Source organism: Culex quinquefasciatus, chromosome 2 (assembly GCF_015732765.1).
Source record: "Culex quinquefasciatus strain JHB chromosome 2, VPISU_Cqui_1.0_pri_paternal, whole genome shotgun sequence".
Classification (NCBI taxonomy): domain Eukaryota; kingdom Metazoa; phylum Arthropoda; class Insecta; order Diptera; family Culicidae; genus Culex; species Culex quinquefasciatus.
In genome coordinates this window covers 213024156-213045934 of record NC_051862.1, presented here as the reverse complement: position 1 = coordinate 213045934, position 21779 = coordinate 213024156, and the positions used below count along the sequence as shown (strand labels likewise).

Here is a 21779-nt window from a genome sequence, read left to right as displayed (position 1 = left end):
AATATTGACAATATTGTTTAGACCTAAAAAATCATTTTTTTCTGTTTTTAAACCTTTGCTCAGCAACTTAGAGTCGTATCAACAAGTTCAAAAAGCAAAATATAGAAAATTTTTGGAGTTCTTTTTGAAAAGGTCCATTAACCCAAATTTCTTGTTTTTGCTTTTTATGTGTTTTTGAAACTGCCTTGAGTCAGGGGTATAAAAAACACTCAAAAAGCAATAACTGAAAATTTGTTTTATTGGACATTTTCAAAAAAAAAATACTCTAGATTTACTCAGCTTTTTAAAAATATTTGAATTTAAATAAATTAATAACTGTGACTATTTTCAAAAAGTTACCTAAAAATGATTACAACTTGAAAACGGTGCATTTTATCAAAATTTGACTGAAGTACTTTTTGATTGCAAATTCTTTTTTGCATCGAAAAGTCGAAAAATTAATTTAAACATTTTTTGCGATCAATATTTAGATTTGTTAAAAAAATCAATATTAAATCAAAAATTAAAAAAATCGGTGAAGATTTTTTGCACGTTCTGAAAATTTCAGGAAATTTGGCATTTAATGTCCCCTAAAACATATAAAAAAATTAAATGTATATCTTGTTTTATTTTTTGCTAAACAAGTTTTAATGACAAAAAGTTAAATTAAAAATCACAAAAAAATTACCGTGAATTTTTTTTTTCAGTGTAGTCTTTATTCATACCTACAGCTTTGTCAAAGACACCAAATCGTTTTAAAAATCCCTTCAAAAGATACAGATTTTTGAATTTTCTATTAATTAATTTTGTGTGGACAGCTGCCAAAAAAAATTCAGGCGAAACGAAAAATATTTTTTAAAAATTCGAATGATCGAAATCTTAGAGAATTGCTTGCTTTATATTTTTATTTTGGGATAAGGGAAATTCTCCACGAATTTTAAAAAGAAGTTTCGCTTGCAATTAGATGGTTTTTGAGGAGTTAAAAAGTCTATGATACCTACACTCTAGGTAAGCGGTGTGACCAATAGTACAATGTGTTTAAGGGTTTTAGATTTAGTCTCAGTGCAAGCTTCCCTCAGTTTCATAACATTTTCGTAAAAAACTGTGAAACCAAAAACATGCCATCATTTGGGATCCAAACACACGGAAAAAAATCAATTCTCAAATTCGTGAATTAAATTCACGAATGCGAGAACCACGAAGGAATATATTCACGTTTATATTGCAAATTCACCATACTCATGAATAAATTCCTTCGTGGTTCTCACATTCGTGAACCTAATTCACGATTACGAGAATTTATTTTTTGTGTGCAACGACTTTTTTGGTCCTTTTCTCAATACCAGGTTAATGCAAAAAAAATATATGATACTAAATTTCGATTAAAATCAGAAAATTGTACTCCTTTTATCAGTTTCTCTGTTTTGAAAAAACGAATACTTGATTACAGAAAATATAGTCGAAAAGCATGCAAGTGTAGTTTCAGCAACGTGAAAGATTAATCTAAATTGCTCGATCCACTTCTCTCTTTCCCTGTGAGAAGACTCTTGGAAAGCTGTTCAAGTGCCGAACGCTGCCAAACTGATCGTGCATCCAGATGAGAACTCCCCGTGCTCGTTCGCCGGAATCAATCAACCGGTTTTCGGTGCTTGCTAAGCGAGCAAGCTCAAAAAGCACCAAGCGTGATCCAAGTGCCATCAGGCAGCTTGAGCGAAGGTGTCTGTCGCTGACTGATTGCCGAAATCAATCTATGTAATGTAAAATGAGACATCAATTTATCCGTCGAGCTAGGCGAAAAGGTTCGTGGCGCTTTGTTTGAGCGCTTCCAGAGCATGAAGCTCGAAAACTAGTGTCGTTTCTCTGGAGGGGAATAAGATGAGTCAATATTCGTACCTTTTCGAGCAGGGGGGTTTCTTTCACCTTTTTGGCGATTTTTTGAATCTCGACAGTGTTCAGAAATGATCAAAGTTTACTTTTTTCCATCCATCGAGAAATTTCCGAGCTTTTGATATGTCAAAGGTCTTTGGTTTGAGTCTCAATTCTGACCCAATTTTTATTATTATTATTTTTTTTGAAGACAACAGAGAACGCAAAGGCAATGCTGTAGAGCAAACAATTGGTTTTGATTTGATTTTGATTTCAATTTTTATTATCAGCTTAGAAATTTTTAAGAACCATTTTCCATCTTTGGATCCTCTTCTAATATTAACTAATTGTTTCGATTAATAAATGAAATCAACACAATGCTGTATAATTACATAATTATTTACTGATTTGAATTAAATTGAATATTTATGTTGAACAATTCACTGTTCGAACTCTTTGAGCTGTACAAACAAATACTTGAAAAGCATTCAAACAAATTCAAGCATGGCTCCAGCGAACCAGATCAGTGACCGACCAATCAATTAAAACGCTTGCCACAATCTGTCTCAATGACACACAGTGTATGCAATTCTGGTAACCGCAAGTGTTTTCGCACTGAAAATAAATATCAATTCCAATAATTGCACTCACTCATGCAAATGCGAATACTCAAATTAGCAATATTGTGTACGTGGTCTTTTTTTCTTTCTTCCTCTCATATAAATTACCACAGTCGTCGTTTGGCGTTGACCTGGGTCGGGTCAATTACAGTGAATTTTAATCGAAATTGCAGTACGTACAGCATCCCACTCATCACTCGCCCAATATGTTTGATGGGATATGATTGATTGGGTTTTGCGCCCGTCCTTTCATCGGCGATAATTACAAACGATGATGGAATGTGAAATGCAATCGGTCATCAATTTTCGATTTCATCCATTTCAGTGCACCTGCTCTGTGATGTGATATCTGATACTAGTGATTGTTTTTTCTTCTGTTGAATTTGAATCGGATTTGAATGAATTCAGAAAAATTCTTATGGAATTTGTGCAACGATGTGATTTTAATATAATTTTCCAGGAAGGTTGGCTTTGATGTCAGTTGGAATTAATGTAGCAAGTTTCACACATGGCATCACAGTTCAAGTTTTTTTTTTTCTTCAAAAGTCATAAAACATGCTACTTTATTTCTATATCAACTGTTACGCAACTTTGAAAGCTGCTGTCGACCCAAATCATACGTTACACAATGGCAGCACCGGCTCCTGGGCAACCATTCAAGGATTAAGAGTGATCCTTTCCATCCATTTTCCTAGCCCATACCAACAGTTGCCAACACATATGGCAGAACACTTGTTTACTACTGTCATAACTTAAGGTGCCCCCACCTCCATTCACCATAAGAACGCCCCTTTTTGGGGGCGCCATTATTGATAGCATAAATTTGAGTGACTTTTGCTGGAAAGCGTCTGAAAGCATCTGGGGTGGGAAAAAAACTCCGAAGCTCCAGCCAGGTGTGTTATCATATTTTCTTATCAAAGCTTGTGTGCTCCGATCTTCTTAGAAAAAAAGGACAAAACACAACTGACCCAAACCGTCACCAGAGGCACCCCAGAGGAAAAAGTGACCAAACAGCTTGGGGGAATTCCAAGGAAAAACGACACAAAATAAGCCCCGAAATATTTCATCAAAAGTATTGCCTGCGAGAAAGCAAAAAAAAAGAAAGCCACTCACTAGTTCATAATTCATAAGTTGACCCTCCGCTCCGCCACGACACCTTCCCCTCAAGGGTAAGACTCCCTGCTCTCGGGGAGGGAGGGTGACCAGCTTATTCCGCACGTGACACTTTGGATTACTGGTCAAGCGTAGAAAAAAAGAGAAAAAAAAATGTGCCCAGCCGAGGTGAGGGACGGAGCATCAATCTTGTCGTACCCGGGACCACTTAACAGTTGTTTGTGACGCCCTGTCCTCCCGGAAACAAATGTGTCCCGACTCACGTGTGGGTGGAGTGCGTTTAGATGATAAAAGTGTGAATTTTTGGGGGATTTGTACTTGTGAGGGTTGCTGGCATGTAACATTTATCGAAAACATTTATCATCCTGTAGAGGAGGAGTTATTTGATGTTTTTAATAGAAAAGCAACAGTTCAGAACGATAAATGAAGGCATTTAAACAAAAGAATCAATTGAATGAATGTAAGCTTTGTAACTGTTTGGACTAAAAAAATCAGAAACTACCCAGAAATTCAATTCTATATTTTTGTTTAAAAAAGGTCCTATAAACATATAAAACACAATAGCTTATAGGACCTTTTTTTAAAAAAGCATGAAGCATGAAACATGTTCCATGAAATTCCTATGGTAAACAAAGCCATTTTGCAACATTAGTTACCGATCCAATCTCCAAACAATTTTGCAGACTGTTCGATCATACTAAATCGGATTTTATTAGGACTTGTTACAAAAAAATACACGAAGAAAAATCCTTATTGTCTTCTCTGGAAGTTGGGGAAAAATACCCCTGTAAAAATCTTTCAGAAATGCAAAGGAAATTTAACTATTTTTTTCAATAGATTTTAATAAGGGTTACCTAACTTTAACTTATATTCAACCAAAATTCAACGAAAGATTTGTTAAAAGCGTAAATTTTTGTCCCGCCCGTGTGATCAATCGGACCCCGCACTGAGCTCCCAATCCAGAGGTTGCTGGTTCAAATCCCGTGGCGGGTGCTTTTAAAAATTCTTAGGAGCCCAGGGCGGCGAAGTCCTTGTAGTTAAAAGGAAGACACTAGTGGCTGGTACTAGCAATAGTGGCCAACAGCTATAAAGTCAACTTCGTTTTCGTATTTTTTTGGTAATTCCCAAGTTGTGCTAGGTTTTTCAATTTTGAAATCATTTTTTAAATATTATTTATAACAATGAGAACCAAAGAAAAACTTTTCAAAATATTTTTATAAACGCTTCTCACCATTTTGATAAAACAAAAATATGAACGATATGAGAAAACGAAACAACACAAAAAAATTAAAATATTTTTTTAACAATTAAAACCAACCAAAAACGTTTCAAAATATTATTCAAAACAAGTCTCACCATTTTGGAAAAAAAATATGAAAAAATAAAACGTTATGAGAAAACGAAACAACAAATGTACAAGTCATTGCTAACCATTTTATGTTACCCCCATTTCACTCAGATAAAGTATAATTTGCCACATTTTTCATTTGCACGCACGATTATTTTAGAAAAAAAAAACTGTTTCTTGAGTCTTGTTTAAGAACTTCTCCCATGCATTTATGAGTAACGTAAACCGGGGTGACATTGATAGGATTTCAATTTTTTTAAACATTTTCCAACTGGTAAGTTTGTATCAACGTTATTATTTTTAAAACAAGTACTAGGGTATGCCACAAAAGAAAAAAGTTTTTTCAGTAGTGTTTAAAAGTTAGTTCCCTTAATTTTTTTGTTTGATATCCGAGGTGACTTTAATTTTCATAATTTTTGTTGTTAAAACCAGATTAAATGTGTTCACATGTTGGTTTAACTTTTAATGTATCATCACTTAGGTAACTTGTTTAATTTTGAGGTAAAATTTCAATGTTTTTATTTAGTTAATTAAATTTAAATGATTTTTAATAAATTCATATAAATTTAATGTATTTTTTTTTAAAGTCAGAATTTTGCCTATTCAATATTAAGTTTGTTTATAAAATTATTGATTCCTATTTCATTTAAAACTTAAAACGAAGCACGAATAAAAAGTTTTGAATACTGAAAATGTCTATAAATTTGGAAATTATTTGTGTTTCAAAAACGCATACTTTTTAATGATAGGGGAAAGTGGGGCAAGTGTAACAAGCTTAGGAAATGCTCGTTATAACCCATTAAAAATGCTAAAAATCTGTCGATTATTTTATAATCATCTTATTCCAGGTCTTGACTGAGACTTTGATAGAACAAGTTTTTTAAAAAAAAATTCTGTGTTGTCCCACCTTCCCCTAATTTTATCTTCTTTGAGTGTAAAATTGTTCCAAAAATCCGAAAATGCATTTCATTTTTCGTATCGATTCAATTTTCATTGAGAAAATCATGACAACATGAAAATGTAACAATAAAACTAATCATCAACAGTATCTTAATTATAGTTCACTATCTTTTTGAACCTTTAATTCTTTTTTGAAAAATTCTTCTTGAAGTATTTTGGACACTTCTCAACCACGATATGATTCCATACCATTCCGTAAGAACTAAATTTTTACTCTTCATTTTGCGGAAAAACCTCAAACTTATCAAATTCACCATCTACGGCTTTTTAAAATATTACTACTTTTATTACTATGTATCACTATTTTTACTTTATAGTCCAACTTTTTATTTGCAATTTTTCGAATAAATTTTTGGAACCCTCTGAATTTAGCTAGGAACACCATAATAGCTTATTAAATTTAAAAAAAAACAAGGCTTATTATTTTGGCCAAAGAATCTCTTGCCCTATTTTTGTCCATATAAAAATGTCGATGCTTAAATTTCATTTGAAATTGCTGTTTAACTACGTTCACTGCTATTCAGATTTTTTTTTCTTTTTCTGAAAAGTTGACCTTTTAAGGGGGTCCTTTTTTCCCAGATTTTAAATTTCCCGGAAAAGAGGATTTTTTTTATTTTATTTATTTTGAGAAAACTGTAGCTAAATATGAAAAATGCCGGGGTTTGGGAGTTTCTGCTATTGGGAAATTTAAGGGAATTTTGTCCAGGAAATACTTGGGGTTAACGCACTACTTTTTTGTGCTTCAAGTTTGGTTTGTTATTGCTTTCAAAATTTTAAATAAAAGATCTGACCACCAGTTTTTTTAAGTAAGTATGTATTGCAGAGCGTAAAAGAGCGTAAATTTAAAATAACAAGCGAGTATTGCTTTGATGGGTAAATTCCTCTACAATAATTTCCAATGCATTTCCACATTCTCTTGCTACAATTCATCATGTGAAACCCGTTCACCATGCCACTAATTGACTTTCGGCGCACCGCTGACCGCTATGGTACCCATTTTTGCTTTGTTAATTTTCAAAAGTGAAAATATGCGTATAATTCAATTTTTATTACATTGCCGCATCGGCTTGTGCAATGTTCCCCTCCTCCATTCTCCAAATACCCTCCAGCAGCTGCCAGACGGTCCACTTCCCTCCGTGTCACACTGCATCGAAGTAAAACGGTTAATTACGTCGTTAATGTAACTGGCTATATGACTGCATGGACCGTGAAACCGAGAAACCGTGGTCATAACTCAACCGCAAGCTCATTCACGAGCCTCCCTCTTTTATCGTGATCCCCCCCTTTCCCTTCACCACCCCCCCTTCTAGAGCCATCTCATTATGTTGTGGCTTCTGCTTTAGTGCAAAGAATTATGCTTCTTCGGTTGAGAAAGGCGCGCTGCTGCTAATGACGCGTGTGGTTTTTGCGGTCCAAAGGTCCTTAATTACGGGGCCTCGCCAGGGCCAACACGCCTAATTATCATTCATAAACACTAAACGACGCTTCATTAATTAGCGATGCTCTTTGCCCCCTTTTGCGGTGGAAACGGATTCGAGGCAGAACAAAAAGGATGAAGAAAAAGTCGAAGATGATAAGCCAAGAAGTTTAGCGAGGGATAAATGATCTAATAAAGACGATGTCTAACACTAGAATGTACTCCAACTAATCATTATGCTTGTTCTTGTTCTTTCCCTTTCAGCGCCCAGTATTCGATACAAGATCACAAGCGGTAACATAGGCGGGGTGTTTGCGATACACAACACCACCGGAGCTCTGTACGTGGCCAAGGGCCTCGACTACGAAAAACTCAAAAAGGTGAGTGTGGCTTTAATTATAACTCTTAAGTTAATTTTAACTATTCCGACCCAACAACTTGGTAGTACCTACTAGATTTTGAAATGTTGGAAAATTATTCAATAAGAAAAAAAGTCAAGGGGAAATTCTCAAAAATTAAAAAAAGATTAAAATTTCTTTTTGTTATTTTTATTTGTCAAACTTGGTGGCCCGCGACGGCGTTTCAAAATAGTTCAGTGACCGGCCCATAAGGCTGTTCGTGAAATTTTCAAAATCAAAAAATAGAGTGTCAAAATTAAAAAAAAAAACAGTTCCTCCTTGACTTTTTAAATGTATTGTTGTGTTGAGCAAATTTAACTTATAAAAAAAACTTTCAACGACAACTTTTTTTCAATGGGCTAATGATATCATTATATTTAATTGCTATGGCCAAAAACAATTACAGTACAATCAATACAATTTTAAAGGAAACAAAATTAAAATATATCAAATATTCTTTTAAGCTCTTTTATATTTAATTGTTATGGCCAAAAACAATTACAGTACAATCAATAAAATTTTAAACGAAACAAAATTAAAATATATCAAATATTCTTTTAAGCTCTTTTATATTTAATTGTTATGGCCAAAAACAATTACAGTACAATCAATAAAATTTTAAACGAAACAAAATTAAAATATATCAAATATTCTTTTAAGCTTAAAAGGAACCCAGTGAAAAAAAATCATTAAAAAAAATGTTTTATTGTTTTATTTTTAATTGTTTGCTCTATTGAATTTAAATTATGGATTAATGCTCAACAACTTCGTGAGGGGACTAAAGCTGTTCTAATGACTTTTCAGAATCAAGTTATTCTGAAAAGTCATTAGCAGCTTAAACAGTTTTTTTTTGCAATTCCTTTGTGAAACTAATTACTTTTCCTGTCATTCCGCATGACAAAAAGGCCTAATTTTCTCTACTAAAAAAAGGAATCAAAAGTAATAATTTTCAACACAAGTGCCGAAATTTGTGCTGAAATAATGAACTTTTCAGCACTTGTATCGGAAAGTACTACTTTTCAATATTGTTTTGATTTTATCGATGAACTGACTAAACACATAGACAATTGGCTTGAAGTTCCACCCTTATAGGCAAATGTCAAATTGTATGGATGTTTTACAAGGAAAAACCATTGAAGCAAAATGGCTGTTTAGTCATAAAATATGACACCAACAATGTTTTAGCCTAACATATATAAATATCGCAAAAAAATCGTTATCTTAAAATGCTTTCTTGTTCATTAAATCTGTGGAACAAATATATTTGTAACTCGCTGTTTGTTTTAGAAAATTAATTAAAAAAATGCTATTGATTTTTTAAATAATCTGTTTACAACTAATAATAGCAAGTTACGTTAGGTTAGTATTGCAAAGATTTTCAAATAGTTTTTTTTAACGGAGGCGTCAAATGATTTGTTGTCAATGTTTTCGTACTTTTTTTATAGTTTTCCTTAATACTAGAGCAATATTTGAAAAGGGTGCATAAGCATTTTGACAGTTGGTGCTATTTTGCAAATTCCACGAGATCAGACAACTATTTAACAGACCCAACAGTATGGAAAGGTAGCTGCGGAGGCCAGCTATTGTTTTACACTTCGAGATTTGTGAAAAAGTTACCTGTTGCCTCGGAATTTGCAAAATAGTTCCAGCTGTCAAATAGCTTATCAGACCTTTTCAAATGTTGCTCCAGTAATAGTGATGTTTGAAAAATAATCAATTATTTCATAGGAGTTTTTTTTTTTCAATAAAAACCATTTTAGGTATTGTATCGTTTTCCACGCATTCAATCCATTCAAGTTTTGATTGGCATTTTTCGTGAAAAGCACCAGATGATTTCTTATGCCATGAATGGAAACGTAAGAAAAGGTTACTCTGTAAGAGGGTACACCCTCGTTCATATCGAAAGGATTGACTAAAAAATCTAAAAATATCTTCTTCGAAGCAAGAAAGCTCCAACCTTCTTCAAAGCCAGTTGAAAACGGGTAGTAGGTACGCTTTCAAAATATCTGTCACAGATCCATTGAAGAGTAAAATGCTTTTTCAATAATAGAGTATCGCTACCTGCGATAAATGTCAATGAATAAACATTTCTCCACAAATCAGACAACACTTATCAGAAATTTGATATGTTATGAATTTGACCGTAGTTCCGAGAAATGTCCTTCTCGTCATTCCTCACAGTAGCAAACAAACCGTGTAAAGGTCATGTGCCGCATAATACGTCAGAGACATGTACTTTGCTTGCCCCCTCCAAGAGGAGATTTCCCCTGATGAGCTCCGATTTCATTGACGTTAGAGTACCAACAGGGACCACATTTTCCACGCAGCAATCTAACGCGATTCGTTTTGTTTTTTTTTTTTATTTCACGCACCTTCCGGACCAAACAGTACGAGCTCCGGCTGACGGCGTCCGACAGCTTCAAGGAGAACTACACGACGGTGCTGGTGAGCGTCAAGGACGTCAACGACAATCCACCTGTATTCGAGAAATCATCATATCGCACACAAATCACCGAGGAGGATGACCGGGGCCTGCCAAAGCGGGTCATGCGGGTAAGTTGGATTCTGGGGAAGAGGGAGGGAGGAGGGAGTTTGAGGGAAAGTTGTCCTTCCTGAGAGATTTGAAACAGTGTCGCAAGATGGAGTAGATTGGTTCAATTTGGCACTGAAATCATTTTTTACCAAAGAATTAAATACTTATTTCAAATGAGTTCTCGAAAGTCTTGTCGAAACATTGAAAAATAAGATTTAATTTTGAAACATCAGTGAGATTCTCAAAACTTTAACCTTTCTAAGAACGACCCATACCTAGGGGGTACGTCCCAGGTCATTGCCAACCTTTTGATCGACGACGACGATGCTGATGATGACGAAGCTTCGGTCGGCGATGGCACTCTCTCTCTTCTAGGAAAATGAATCCTCGTTATAGTGAGTGTGTGTCCTCCCCGTGGACCGTTTATCCCGTCTCTGTGCCATCACCGCAACATAGCCCAAACAAACACACACACACACCGTTGATCCTGCTGAACACGTACTTACACGGATAGAAATCCTGTCCGGGAAATCGACAACATTGTTCTCGATTCGTTCTGAGATTCGTTTCAGAATGTTGTCGACCAGTCGTCCGGTAACATTTGCATTGAAATCGACATCAATGTTCTCGATTCTGAAGCGTGACGATTGGGTACGCCTGGCACAAAACAAAAAGCACGCAGCCATCCCAAACGAAGGGTGGCGGTTTAATCGGTTTTTGAATTGACCGTTGGTTTTGGTTTTTGAATTGACCGTTGGATATTTCTTTTGGTTCAGTAAAACAGTTGATTCGTTTTTTTTTATTTATTGAGGCAAAAAATACATCATTAATTAACAAACTAATCTTTGTGTGAGTGTGTGTGTGTGTGTGTGTGTGTGTGTGTGTGTGTGTGTGTGTGTGTGTGTGTGTATTTGTGAAATTTGGGAATTCGGGCATTTAAGAATTTGGGAATTTGTGAATATGGGAATTTGGTAATTTGTGAATTTGAGAATTTGGGAATTTGGGAATTTGGGAATTTGGGATTTTAAGAATTTGGGAATTTGGGAATTTTAGAACTTAGGAATTTGGGAATTTCAGAATTTAAGAATTTAGAAATTTAAGAATTTGGGAATTTGGGAAATTGGGTTTTGGGAATTTAGGAATTTGGGAATTTTGGATTTTGGGAATTTAGAAATATGGGAATTTAGGAATTTAGGAATTTGAGAATTTAGGTATTGAGGAATTTAAAAGTTTGGGAATTTAGGAATTTAGGAATTTTGGGAATTTAGAAATTTGGGAATTCAGGAATTTAGGTAATAATGAATTAAAGAATTTAGGAATTAAGAAATTTAGGAATTTAAGAATTTAGGAATTTAGGAATTTAGGATTTTAGGAATTTAGGAATTTAGGAATTTAGGAATTTGGGAATTTAGGAATTTAGGAATTTAGGAATTTGAGAATTAGGAATTTGGGAATTTGGGAATTGAAGAATTTGGGGTTGGGAATTTGGAATTTTGAATTTGGGAATTTGGGGATTTGGGAATTTAGGAATTTGAGAATTAAGGAATTGAGGAATTTGGGAATTTAGAAATTAAGAATTTGGAATTTAGAATTTGAAATTTAGGTTATAAATTTAGGAATTTGAAATTTGGGAATTTAAGATTATGAATTTGAATTTGTGATTTTGGAAATTTGATTTGGGAATTTGGAAATTTGAGAATTTGAGATTTGAGATTTTAGGATTTAGAATTTGAATTTGGGAATTTGGAAATTTGGGATTTGGGAATTTGGAATTTGGGAATTTGGGATTTGAGAATTTGGGGTGAATTTGGGAATTTGAAAATTTAGAAATTTAGAATTTGGAATTTAAATTTTAGACTTTAGGAATTTAAATTTGAGAATTTGTGAATTTGGAATTTAGATTTGGAAATTTGAATTTGGGAATGGATTTTAGAATTAGGGATTTGGGAATTTGGAGATGAATTCAGGAATTTTAGGAATTTAGGAATTTGAGAATTCAGGAATTTAGGAATTTAAATTTTTGGTTTAAGATTTAGAATTAAGGAATTTTAGTTTGGAATTTAAATTCAGAATTTGTAAATTTGGGAATTTGGGAAGTTGGAATTTAGAATTTGGGAATTTGGGAAATTAGGAATTTAGAATTTGGTAATTTAAGAATTTGGGAATTTGTGAATTTGGGACTTTGGGAATTTGGGAATTTAGGAATTAAGGAATTTAGGAATTTGAGAATTTAGGAATTTGGGAATTTGGTAATTTGTAATTAGAGATTTAAATTTGGGAATTTGAAATTTGGAAATTTGGGAATTAGGGATTTGAGAATTAGTGAAATTGATGAATTTTGGAATTTAAAATTTGGAAATTTGTGATTTTGAGATTTGAGAATTACGAAATTTGAAATTTAGAATTTGAGAATTTGGAAATTTAGAGATTTAAGAATTTAGAATTTAGAATTTAGAAAATTTAGAATTTAAGCATTTGGGATTTTAGGAATTTAAGAATTTAGGAATTGGGAATTTGGGTTTTTAAAATTCTAAAATTTTAAATTTTAAATTAAAGAATTTTAAAATTTAAATTTTAAATTTATGAATTTTAAATTTTAAATTTTAAATTTAAATTTTAGAATTTAAATTTTAGAATTTTAGAATTTTAGAATTTTAGAATTTTAGAATTTTAGAATTTTAGAATTTTAAATTTTAGAATTTTAGAATTTTAGAATTTTAGAATTTTAGAATTTTAAATTTTAGAATTTTAGAATTTTAGAATTTTAGAATTTTAGAATTTTAGAATTTTAGAATTTAAGAATTTAAGAATTTAAAATTTTAGAATTTTAGAATTTTAAATTTTAGAATTTAAAATTTTAGAATTTTAAATTTTAGAATTTAGAATTTTAAATTTAAATTTTAAAATTTTAAAATTTTAAAATTTTAAATTTTAAATTTTAAATTTTAGAATTTTAAATTTTAGAATTTTAGAATTTTAGAATTTTAAATTTTAGAATTTTAGAATTTTAGAATTTTAAATTTTAGAATTTTAAATTTTAAATTTTAGAATTTTAGAATTTTAGAATTTTAAATTTTAAATTTTAGAATTTTAAATTTTAGAATTTTAAATTTTAGATTTTAAATTTTAAAATTTTAGAATTTTAGAATTTTAAATTTTAAATTTTAAGAATTTTAAATTTTAAATTTTAAATTTTAGAATTTTAAATTTTAAATTTTAGAATTTTAGAATTTTAGAATTTTAGAATTTTAGAATTTTAGAATTTTAGAATTTTAAATTTTAGAATTTTAAATTTTAAATTTTAAATTTTAGAATTTTAGAATTTTAGAATTTTAGAATTTTAGAATTTTAGAATTTTAGAATTTTAAATTTTAAATTTTAAATTTTAGAATTTTAGAATTTTAAAATTTTAAATTTTAAAATTTAAATTTTAAATTTTAAATTTTAAATTTTAAATTTTAGAATTTTAAATTTTAAATTTTAGAATTTTAGAATTTTAAATTTTAAATTTTAGAATTTTAGAATTTAGATTTTAGAATTTTAAATTTTGAAATTTTAAATTTTAAATTTTAAATTTTTAGAATTTTAGAATTTTAAATTTTAGAATTTTAAATTTTAGAATTTTAGAATTTTAAATTTTAGAATTTTAGAATTTTAAATTTTAAATTTTAGAATTTTAGAATTTTAGAATTTTAGAATTTTAGAATTTTAAATTTTAAATTTTAAATTTTAGAATTTTAGAATTTTAAATTTTAGAATTTTAGAATTTTAGAATTTTAGAATTTTAAATTTTAAATTTTAAATTTTAAATTTTAAATTTTAGAATTTTAGAATTTTAAATTTTAAATTTTAAATTTTAGAATTTTAGAATTTTAAATTTTAGAATTTTAAATTTTAAATTTTAGAATTTTAAATTTTAAATTTTAGAATTTTAAATTTTAGAATTTTAGAATTTTAGAATTTTAGAATTTTAGAATTTTAGAATTTTAAATTTTAGAATTTTAAATTTTAGAATTTTAGAATTTTAGAATTTTAAATTTTAAATTTTAAATTTTAGAATTTTAAATTTTAAATTTTAGAATTTTAGAATTTTAGAATTTTAGAATTTTAGAATTTTAGAATTTTAGAATTTTAGAATTTTAAATTTTAAATTTTAGAATTTTAAATTTTAGAATTTTAGAATTTTAAATTTTAAATTTTAAATTTTAAATTTTAAAATTTTAGAATTTTAGAATTTTAGAATTTTAGAATTTTAGAATTTAGAAATTTTAGAATTTTAGAATTTTAAATTTTAGAATTTTAGAATTTTAGAATTTTAAATTTTAGAATTTTAAATTTTAGAATTTTAAATTTTAGAATTTTAGAATTTTAGAATTTTAGAATTTTAGAATTTTAGAATTTTAGAATTTAGAATTTAAATTTTAAATTTTAAATTTTAAATTTTAAAATTTTAAAATTTTAAATTTTAAATTTTAAATTTTAAATTTTAGAATTTTAGAATTTTAAATTTTAAATTTTAAATTTTAGAATTTTAGAATTTTAAATTTTAAATTTTAAATTTTAGAATTTTAAATTTTAAATTTTAGAATTTTAGAATTTTAGAATTTTAGAATTTTAAATTTTAGAATTTTAGAATTTTAGAATTTTAGAATTTTAGAATATTAGAATTTTAGAATTTTAGAATTTTAGAATTTTAGAATTTTAAATTTTAGAATTTTAGAATTTTAGAATTTTAAATTTTAGAATTTTAGAATTTTAGAATTTTAAATTTTAAATTTTAAATTTTAAATTTTAGAATTTTAGAATTTTAGAATTTTAGAATTTTAGAATTTTAGAATTTTTAAATTTTAAATTTTAGAATTTTAGAATTTTAGAATTTTAGAATTTTAGAATTTTAGAATTTTATAATTTTAGAATTTTAGAATTTTAGAATTTTAGAATTTTAGAATTTTAGAATTTTAGAATTTTAGAATTTTAGGATTTAAGAATTATAGAATTTTAGGATTTAAGAATTATAGAATTTTAGAATTTTAGAATTTTAGAATTTTAGAATTGTAGAATTTTAGAATTTCAGAATTTCAAAATTTCAGAATTTCAGAATTTTAGAACTTTAGAATTTCAGAATTTAAGATTTTAAGAATTTTAGAATTTTAGATTTAGGATTTTAGAATTTTAGATTTTTAGAGTTTAAGAATTTTAGAATTTAAGAGTTTAAGAATTTAAGAATTTTATAATTGGTCAAACTTAAAAGAGACGAACAGTTGTTGTCAAACCATCGGGGTTTGAGTGTAGAGTGTTGGTAAAGGGATTTGGTGTAGAAATTTTGAATTTTAGGATTTTAGAATTTTAGTATTGCAGAATTTTAAAAAAATTCAAAATTAATAATCTTTAGAATTGTAGAGTTTTCGATTGTTAGGTTTCAAAAATGTCAATGCGTTGAAATTTTAAAATTAGAGAATTTTTGAAATGAGAATTGCAGAATGGTATAATTTTAGATTAGAGTTTTGTGGTGGTAGAGTGTAACAAAGTGTGTGTGGATTTTCAGCGCCTTCTGCACGAGCGACCGAAGCTGGCCAGAGATCGCCTCCAGGATGCCGACGGAGATCAAGTTCGACTGGAACGGATGATGTTGGCCGTGTCGCTTTCCTAGTCGTCTTTGTCCTTATCCGAGGTGGCTGAAGATCGGTGGAATAGGTCGGCGTCGCAGTCTGTGGCGGAATAGGTAGAAAGATCGATTAGATCGATAGATTAAAATTTTGGGATTGGAGGAGGATGAGGAGGAGGAGGAGGAGGAGGAGGAGGAAGAGGAGGAGGAGGAGGAGGAGGAGGAGGAGGAGGAGGAGGAGGAGGAGGAGGAGGAGGAGGAGGGAGGAGGAGGAGGAGGAGGGAGGAGGAGGAGGAGGAGGAGGAGGAGGAGGAGGAGGAGGAGGGAAGGAGGAGGAGGAGGAGGAGGAGGAGGAGGAGGAGGAGGAGGAGGAGGAGGAGGAGGAGAAGGAGGAGGAGGAGGAGGAGGAGGAGGAGGAGGAAGAAGAGGCGCGTTGATGATTTCCTACCGCTATATCTTCTCCCTCGGCGGTCGTGGAGCAGGAGGATGAGGAGTTCTACTGAGGGAAACGGTTGATTAGGTTATGATATTTCGGGAGGTTTTAATCATTCAAACTTACCACACTTCATTGAGTCAACGTCTTTGCCGCAGGAACCGGTTGTCGTCTCTGAACTCATACTCGAATCCCATTGCTTCTCACTGCTCGTCTAAGTCGGAAAGAGTTCTTTCTGCCTGTTCGTGCAGAAGGTCGCCCCGCGCGAAACCACAGCGGGAAACGTTTCCACACGGTACCCATCGGTTCGTGCCAGTAAAAACACCGCTGGGGGAGCACATCGAAGCGGCGGAAGGCCGCTTAAGTTCTGCGCCGCTGCCAGGAATCGGCATTCGTGATTCCGCGCCGGCGCCGTTTTCGAAATCCTGGCCGAACTAAGTGTGGGCAACAACGTCGGACGAGCTGCTGGTCAACACGCGGACCCGGCGAACAAAAACCACGTTCCGCTGGCCAACGCCGAAAAAGCACTAAGGGACACTGTCCAACAACCATCCTCGCCGCAGGACCACGCGCCGCAATGCTAGCGGATTCCCGAAAAACTAGGACGGTTCGTCCCCGTCATTCCGCGGCAGCAGAACCGAACGTGATCCGGAGGGATAACCACACGGCGACGTTCCTTCCATTTTATGTCACTTCCACTTCTGGCATTCGTTCAAAAAAAAAAACAAAAAATAAACAAACAGTCGCACTCGCGCGGTAGAAAATATTGGGTTGCGGTTTTGGTTGCGTTTGACAGTTGTTACGCTTCAGAAAATTTGTGAAAAGCGGGGGGCGATTTCGAACACAAATGTTTTCGAATGTGATGAAAATGTTGTCGTTTTTGATAACATTCGAAACGAAATCGAAAACAAACGATGTTTTCAATTTCAAGACAATTTGATTTCAGATTTGCGGAACGGATTTCTATCCGTGTAGTAGTCTCGTATTTGGTGGGTCACGGTTTGCTTGAGGGTGGCTCTGGGAAGCAAAAAATAAATACAAACACACCACACCCGATATGGTGGATTGTACGGTGAAAACGAATAAAATGTTGCACACAACCGTGATGAATACTGATGAGACCGTGATGGTGGGAAAGATGCGATTTTATTCACCTAGAAGGGTGATTGGAGCTATCATATAGTCTAGACAAAACAGTTGTTTCTGATTACGCCTGAAAGTATGCCTTAAAGTGGTGAATTTCTTTTTGGTTGATGGTGAATTAGTATGTATCGCTAACTAAACTTGGTGAAGCCTTGGCATTTTTTATAGTCATGTTTATTCTTGAAAAATATGTTTCACAGGAATTCAATACCAATATTCTTCGAGAATAAAAATCTCCTCGAAGCCATTTACGTGTGCGGTAATTCAATGCGCTTAGCAAACACATGAGTTTATATGTTATGGGATAACACACAGCTTTTACACACAACAGTAGAAAAAAGCGTAGTTCGAGGGTCATGGCGAAGCTGACGATTTTTTTTTTTTTTTTTTTTTATATATTTATTCAAATTTCTTTTCCATGTACATTCATTCAGTAAAAATATTATTGAGTGTCCAATCACAAACGATGACTTTTCACCTCAATTTTAAATACTAGCAACTTTCATTTATTCATGAAATATTGTAGCTTTCGCTATTCAGTGATTTCAAATGTAGGAGGTCCTACATGTACAAAAGGGAAAAGGGATACCTTAAAACTAACTTATAAACTATATAAAGAGCGGATCAATGCAGCTGAAGACTGCAATGATTTTTGTCGAAATGCATCAATTATCTTATTGGACATAACATCCAAAGTGTCAACTTCGGCTAATTGATGAAGTTCACTGGTGCTGAACCAGGGAGGAAGTTTCAGAATCATTTTCAGAATTTTGTTCTGAATCCTCTGAAGTTTTTTCTTCCTGGTTAAGCAACAGCTTGTCCAGATCGGCACAGCATAAAGCATGGCAGGTCTGAAAATTTGTTTATAAATTAACAGTTTATTCTTGAGACAAAGTCTAGAATTCCTGTTTATAAGTGGATACAAACATTTAATATATTTGTTACATTTAACCTGGATACTTTCAATGTGATCCTTGTAAGTAAGGTTTTGTCAAAACCAAGTCCAAGATATTTCACTTGATCCTCCCACTTTAAATTTACCTCATTCATCTTTATAATGTGATGACTTTTGGTTTAAGAAAATCAGCCCTTGGTTTGTGAGGGAAAATAATAAGTTGAGTTTTGCAGCATTTGGAGTAATTTTCCATTCTTTCAAATAAGAATTGAAAATATCCAAGCTTTTGTAATCTTCTTGTGATGACACGAAGGCTTCTGCCTTTGGCGGAGATGCTTGTGTCATCAGCAAAGTGATTTCTGACATCCTGGGGGCAAATCAGGCAAGTCAGAAGTAAAAATATTGTATAAAATTGGACCCAAAATGCTTCCTTGAGGGACGCCAGCACGTACAGGTAGTTGATCAGATTTGCTATTCTGATAACATACCTGCAGAGTACGATCCGTCAAATAATTTTGAATAATTTTCACGATATAAATCGGAAAATTAAACCTTTTCAATTTCGCAATCAAACCTTTATGCCAAACACTGTCAAATGCTTTTTCTATGTCTAGAAGAGCAGCGCCAGTAGAATAGCCCTCAGATTTGTTGCTTCGAATTAAATTTGAAACTCTCAACAACTGATGAGTAGTTGAATGCCCAAGGCGAAATCCAAACTGCTCATCAGCGAAAATTGAATTTTCATTAATGTGCGTCATCATTCTATTAAGAATTATTCTTTCGAATAATTTACTAATAGATGAAAGCAAACTAATGGGCCGATAGCTTGAGGCTTCAGCAGGATTTTTATCCGGTTTCAAAATCGGAATTACTTTGGCATTTTTCCAACTACTGGGAAAATATGCCAAATCAAAACATTTGTTGAAAATTTTGACCAAGCAACTTAAAGTTGCTTCTGGTAATTTTTAATTAAAATGTAAAAATGCCATCCTCACCAGGGGCTTTCATATTTTTAAATTTTTTGATAATAGATTTTATTTCATTCAGATCCGTATTAAAAACTTCATCTGATGAAAATTCTTGTTCAACAATATTCTGAAATTCTATTGAAATTTGATTTTCAATAGGACTCAAAACATTCAAGTTGAAATTATGAGCACTCTCAAACTGCTGAGCAAGTTTTTGAGCTTTTCCCCATTAGTTAATAGAATATTATCACCATCTTTTAAAGAAGGGATGGGTTTTGAGGTTTCTTAAGAACCTTTGAAAGTTTCCAAAAGGTTTGGAATAAGGTTTAATTTGTTCGACATCTCTTGCGAACTTTTCATTTCGCAGGAGAGTGAATCTGTGGTCAATAACCTTTTGCAAATCTTTTGAATTCGCTTCAGTGCAGGATCACGAGAACGTTGATACTGTCTTCGGCGAACATTTTTCAGACGAATCAGAAGCTGAAGATCGTCATCAATAATGGGAGAATCAAATTTGACTTGGACTTTAGGAATAGCAATATTCCTAGCATCCAAAATTGCATTAGTTAAAGATTCCAAGGCTGAATCAATATCAGCTTTGGTTTCTAAAACAAAATCATGATTTAAATTATTCTCAATATGATGCTGATACCTGTCCCAATTAGCTTTGTGGTAATTAAACACAGAACTATTGGGTCTGGTAACTGCTTCATGAGAAAGTGAAAAAGTTACTGGAAGATGATCAGAATCAAAATCAGCATGAGTCACTAAAGGACCACAATACTGACTTTGATTTGTCAACACCAAATCAATTGTTGATGGATTTCTAACAGAAGAAAAGCAAGTTGGCCCATTCGGGTATAAAACCGAATAAAGACCAGAAGTGCAATCTCTGAACAGAATTTTACCATTGGAATTTACTTTTGAATTATTCCAAGATTGGTGTTTGGCATTAAAATCACCGATGATCAAAAATCGAGATCTATGCCGAGTAAGTTTATTCAAATCCCCTTTGAAATAATTTTTATTTTCCCCAGTGCATTGGAATGGCAAATATGCAGCTGCAATCATAATTTTCCCAAAAGAAGTTTCAAGTTCAATGCCCAAACTTTCAATAACTTTTAACTTAAAGTCACGTAACGTGCTATAAGTCATACTACGGTGGATAACTATTGCAACTCCACCGCCATTTCGATTCATTCGGTTATTAGTTATAACTTTATAATCTGGATCACTTTTCAAATAAGTGCCAGTTTTTAAAAATGTTTCGGTTATAACAGCAACATGCACGTTATGAACTCGTAAAAGTTGAAAAATTCATTTTCTTTCGCTTTTAAAGAGCGAGCATTAAAATTCATAATATTGATGGAATTACTTAGATCCATGATTAAACTTCAGAGTAAGAACAACATCATTCGCAAATTTTAATCCAATCTGGATTGCTTCCATCATGGATGTAGCATTACTCATTGTTTGAATCAAACCAAACAGTGAGTTTTGCAAAAGTCATTTTTCAAACGTAACATCGCCGAGATCAGAAGATCCCAAAGCGTTGCCAGCAGAAAAATTTTCAAATGAGATTTGAGGTACCTGCCCAATTTCAGAAAGATTGGTAGAGGATTTAAAATTCGTGGATGAACCCGAACCCGAAACGACGTTAGCATAAGAAATGCCATTGTTGTTACCTAACTTTTCCACGGTAGGGGTATTTCTAGAATTGTTCGAGTGAGACAGCACGAACGTTTGATTTAAAGATGCAGGTACAACCTGACTTTGAGAAAATTTCGGTTTGGATTTCGGCTGATGCTTAGCACGAGAATCCAAAACCTTTTTCTGATGGGGCAATCCCAGAAATTTGATTTGTGATTTCCACCACAATTTGCACATTTAAATTGGGTGACTTCTTTCACGGGACAATTGTCCTTGTCGTGAGAAGAATCCCCGCAAACCATGCATTTTGGAACCATGGCGCAATGATCAGTACCGTGACCGAATGCCTGGCAACGCCGGCACTGGGTCAGATTCTGGCCATTACCGCCATGTTTCTTAAAATGCTCCCACTTTACCCGTACATGGAACAAAAACTGAACTTTGTCCAAAAGTTTCAAATTGTTGATTTCATTTCTGTTGAAATGAATCAGATAAAATTGTGAAGTCAAACCAAAGCGAGAAATATTCCCGTTTGATTTTTTCTTCATTGGTATTACTTGGGATGGGGCAAAGCCAAGCAACACCTTAAGTTCGTTTTTGATCTCATCCACCGACAAGTCGTTGGAGAGACCTTTCAAGACCGCCTTGAATGGCCGAGCATTCTTGGTCTCATACGTGTAGAAATTGTGTTTGTGGTTTTCAAATAACCAACAAAAGTTTGGTGATCTTGTAAAGATTCCGTCAACAAGCGACATTCTCCTCTTCGACCAAGCTGGAACGAAACCTTCAAATTGCAAGTTTCCTTGCAATTCTTCAGTTGCGTTCGAAAGCTGGCCAAATCGGAGACGGAA

At 32.3% G+C, this 21779-nt stretch overlaps 1 protein-coding gene across 1 annotated transcript in view; it reads left to right on the top strand.

Annotated features, from left to right (window-relative positions):
* The first annotated feature begins 6835 nt into the window (after positions 1–6835).
* The window catches only part of LOC6037920 (neural-cadherin), a 76638-nt gene continuing 61694 nt past the window's right edge, over positions 6836–21779 (top strand). The window contains exons 1-3 of the mRNA XM_038251075.1: positions 6836–6875; positions 7568–7683; positions 10090–10254. Coding sequence (XP_038107003.1) covers positions 6836–6875; positions 7568–7683; positions 10090–10254 — 321 coding nt within the window. The remainder of the gene's footprint in view (positions 6876–7567; positions 7684–10089; positions 10255–21779) is intronic.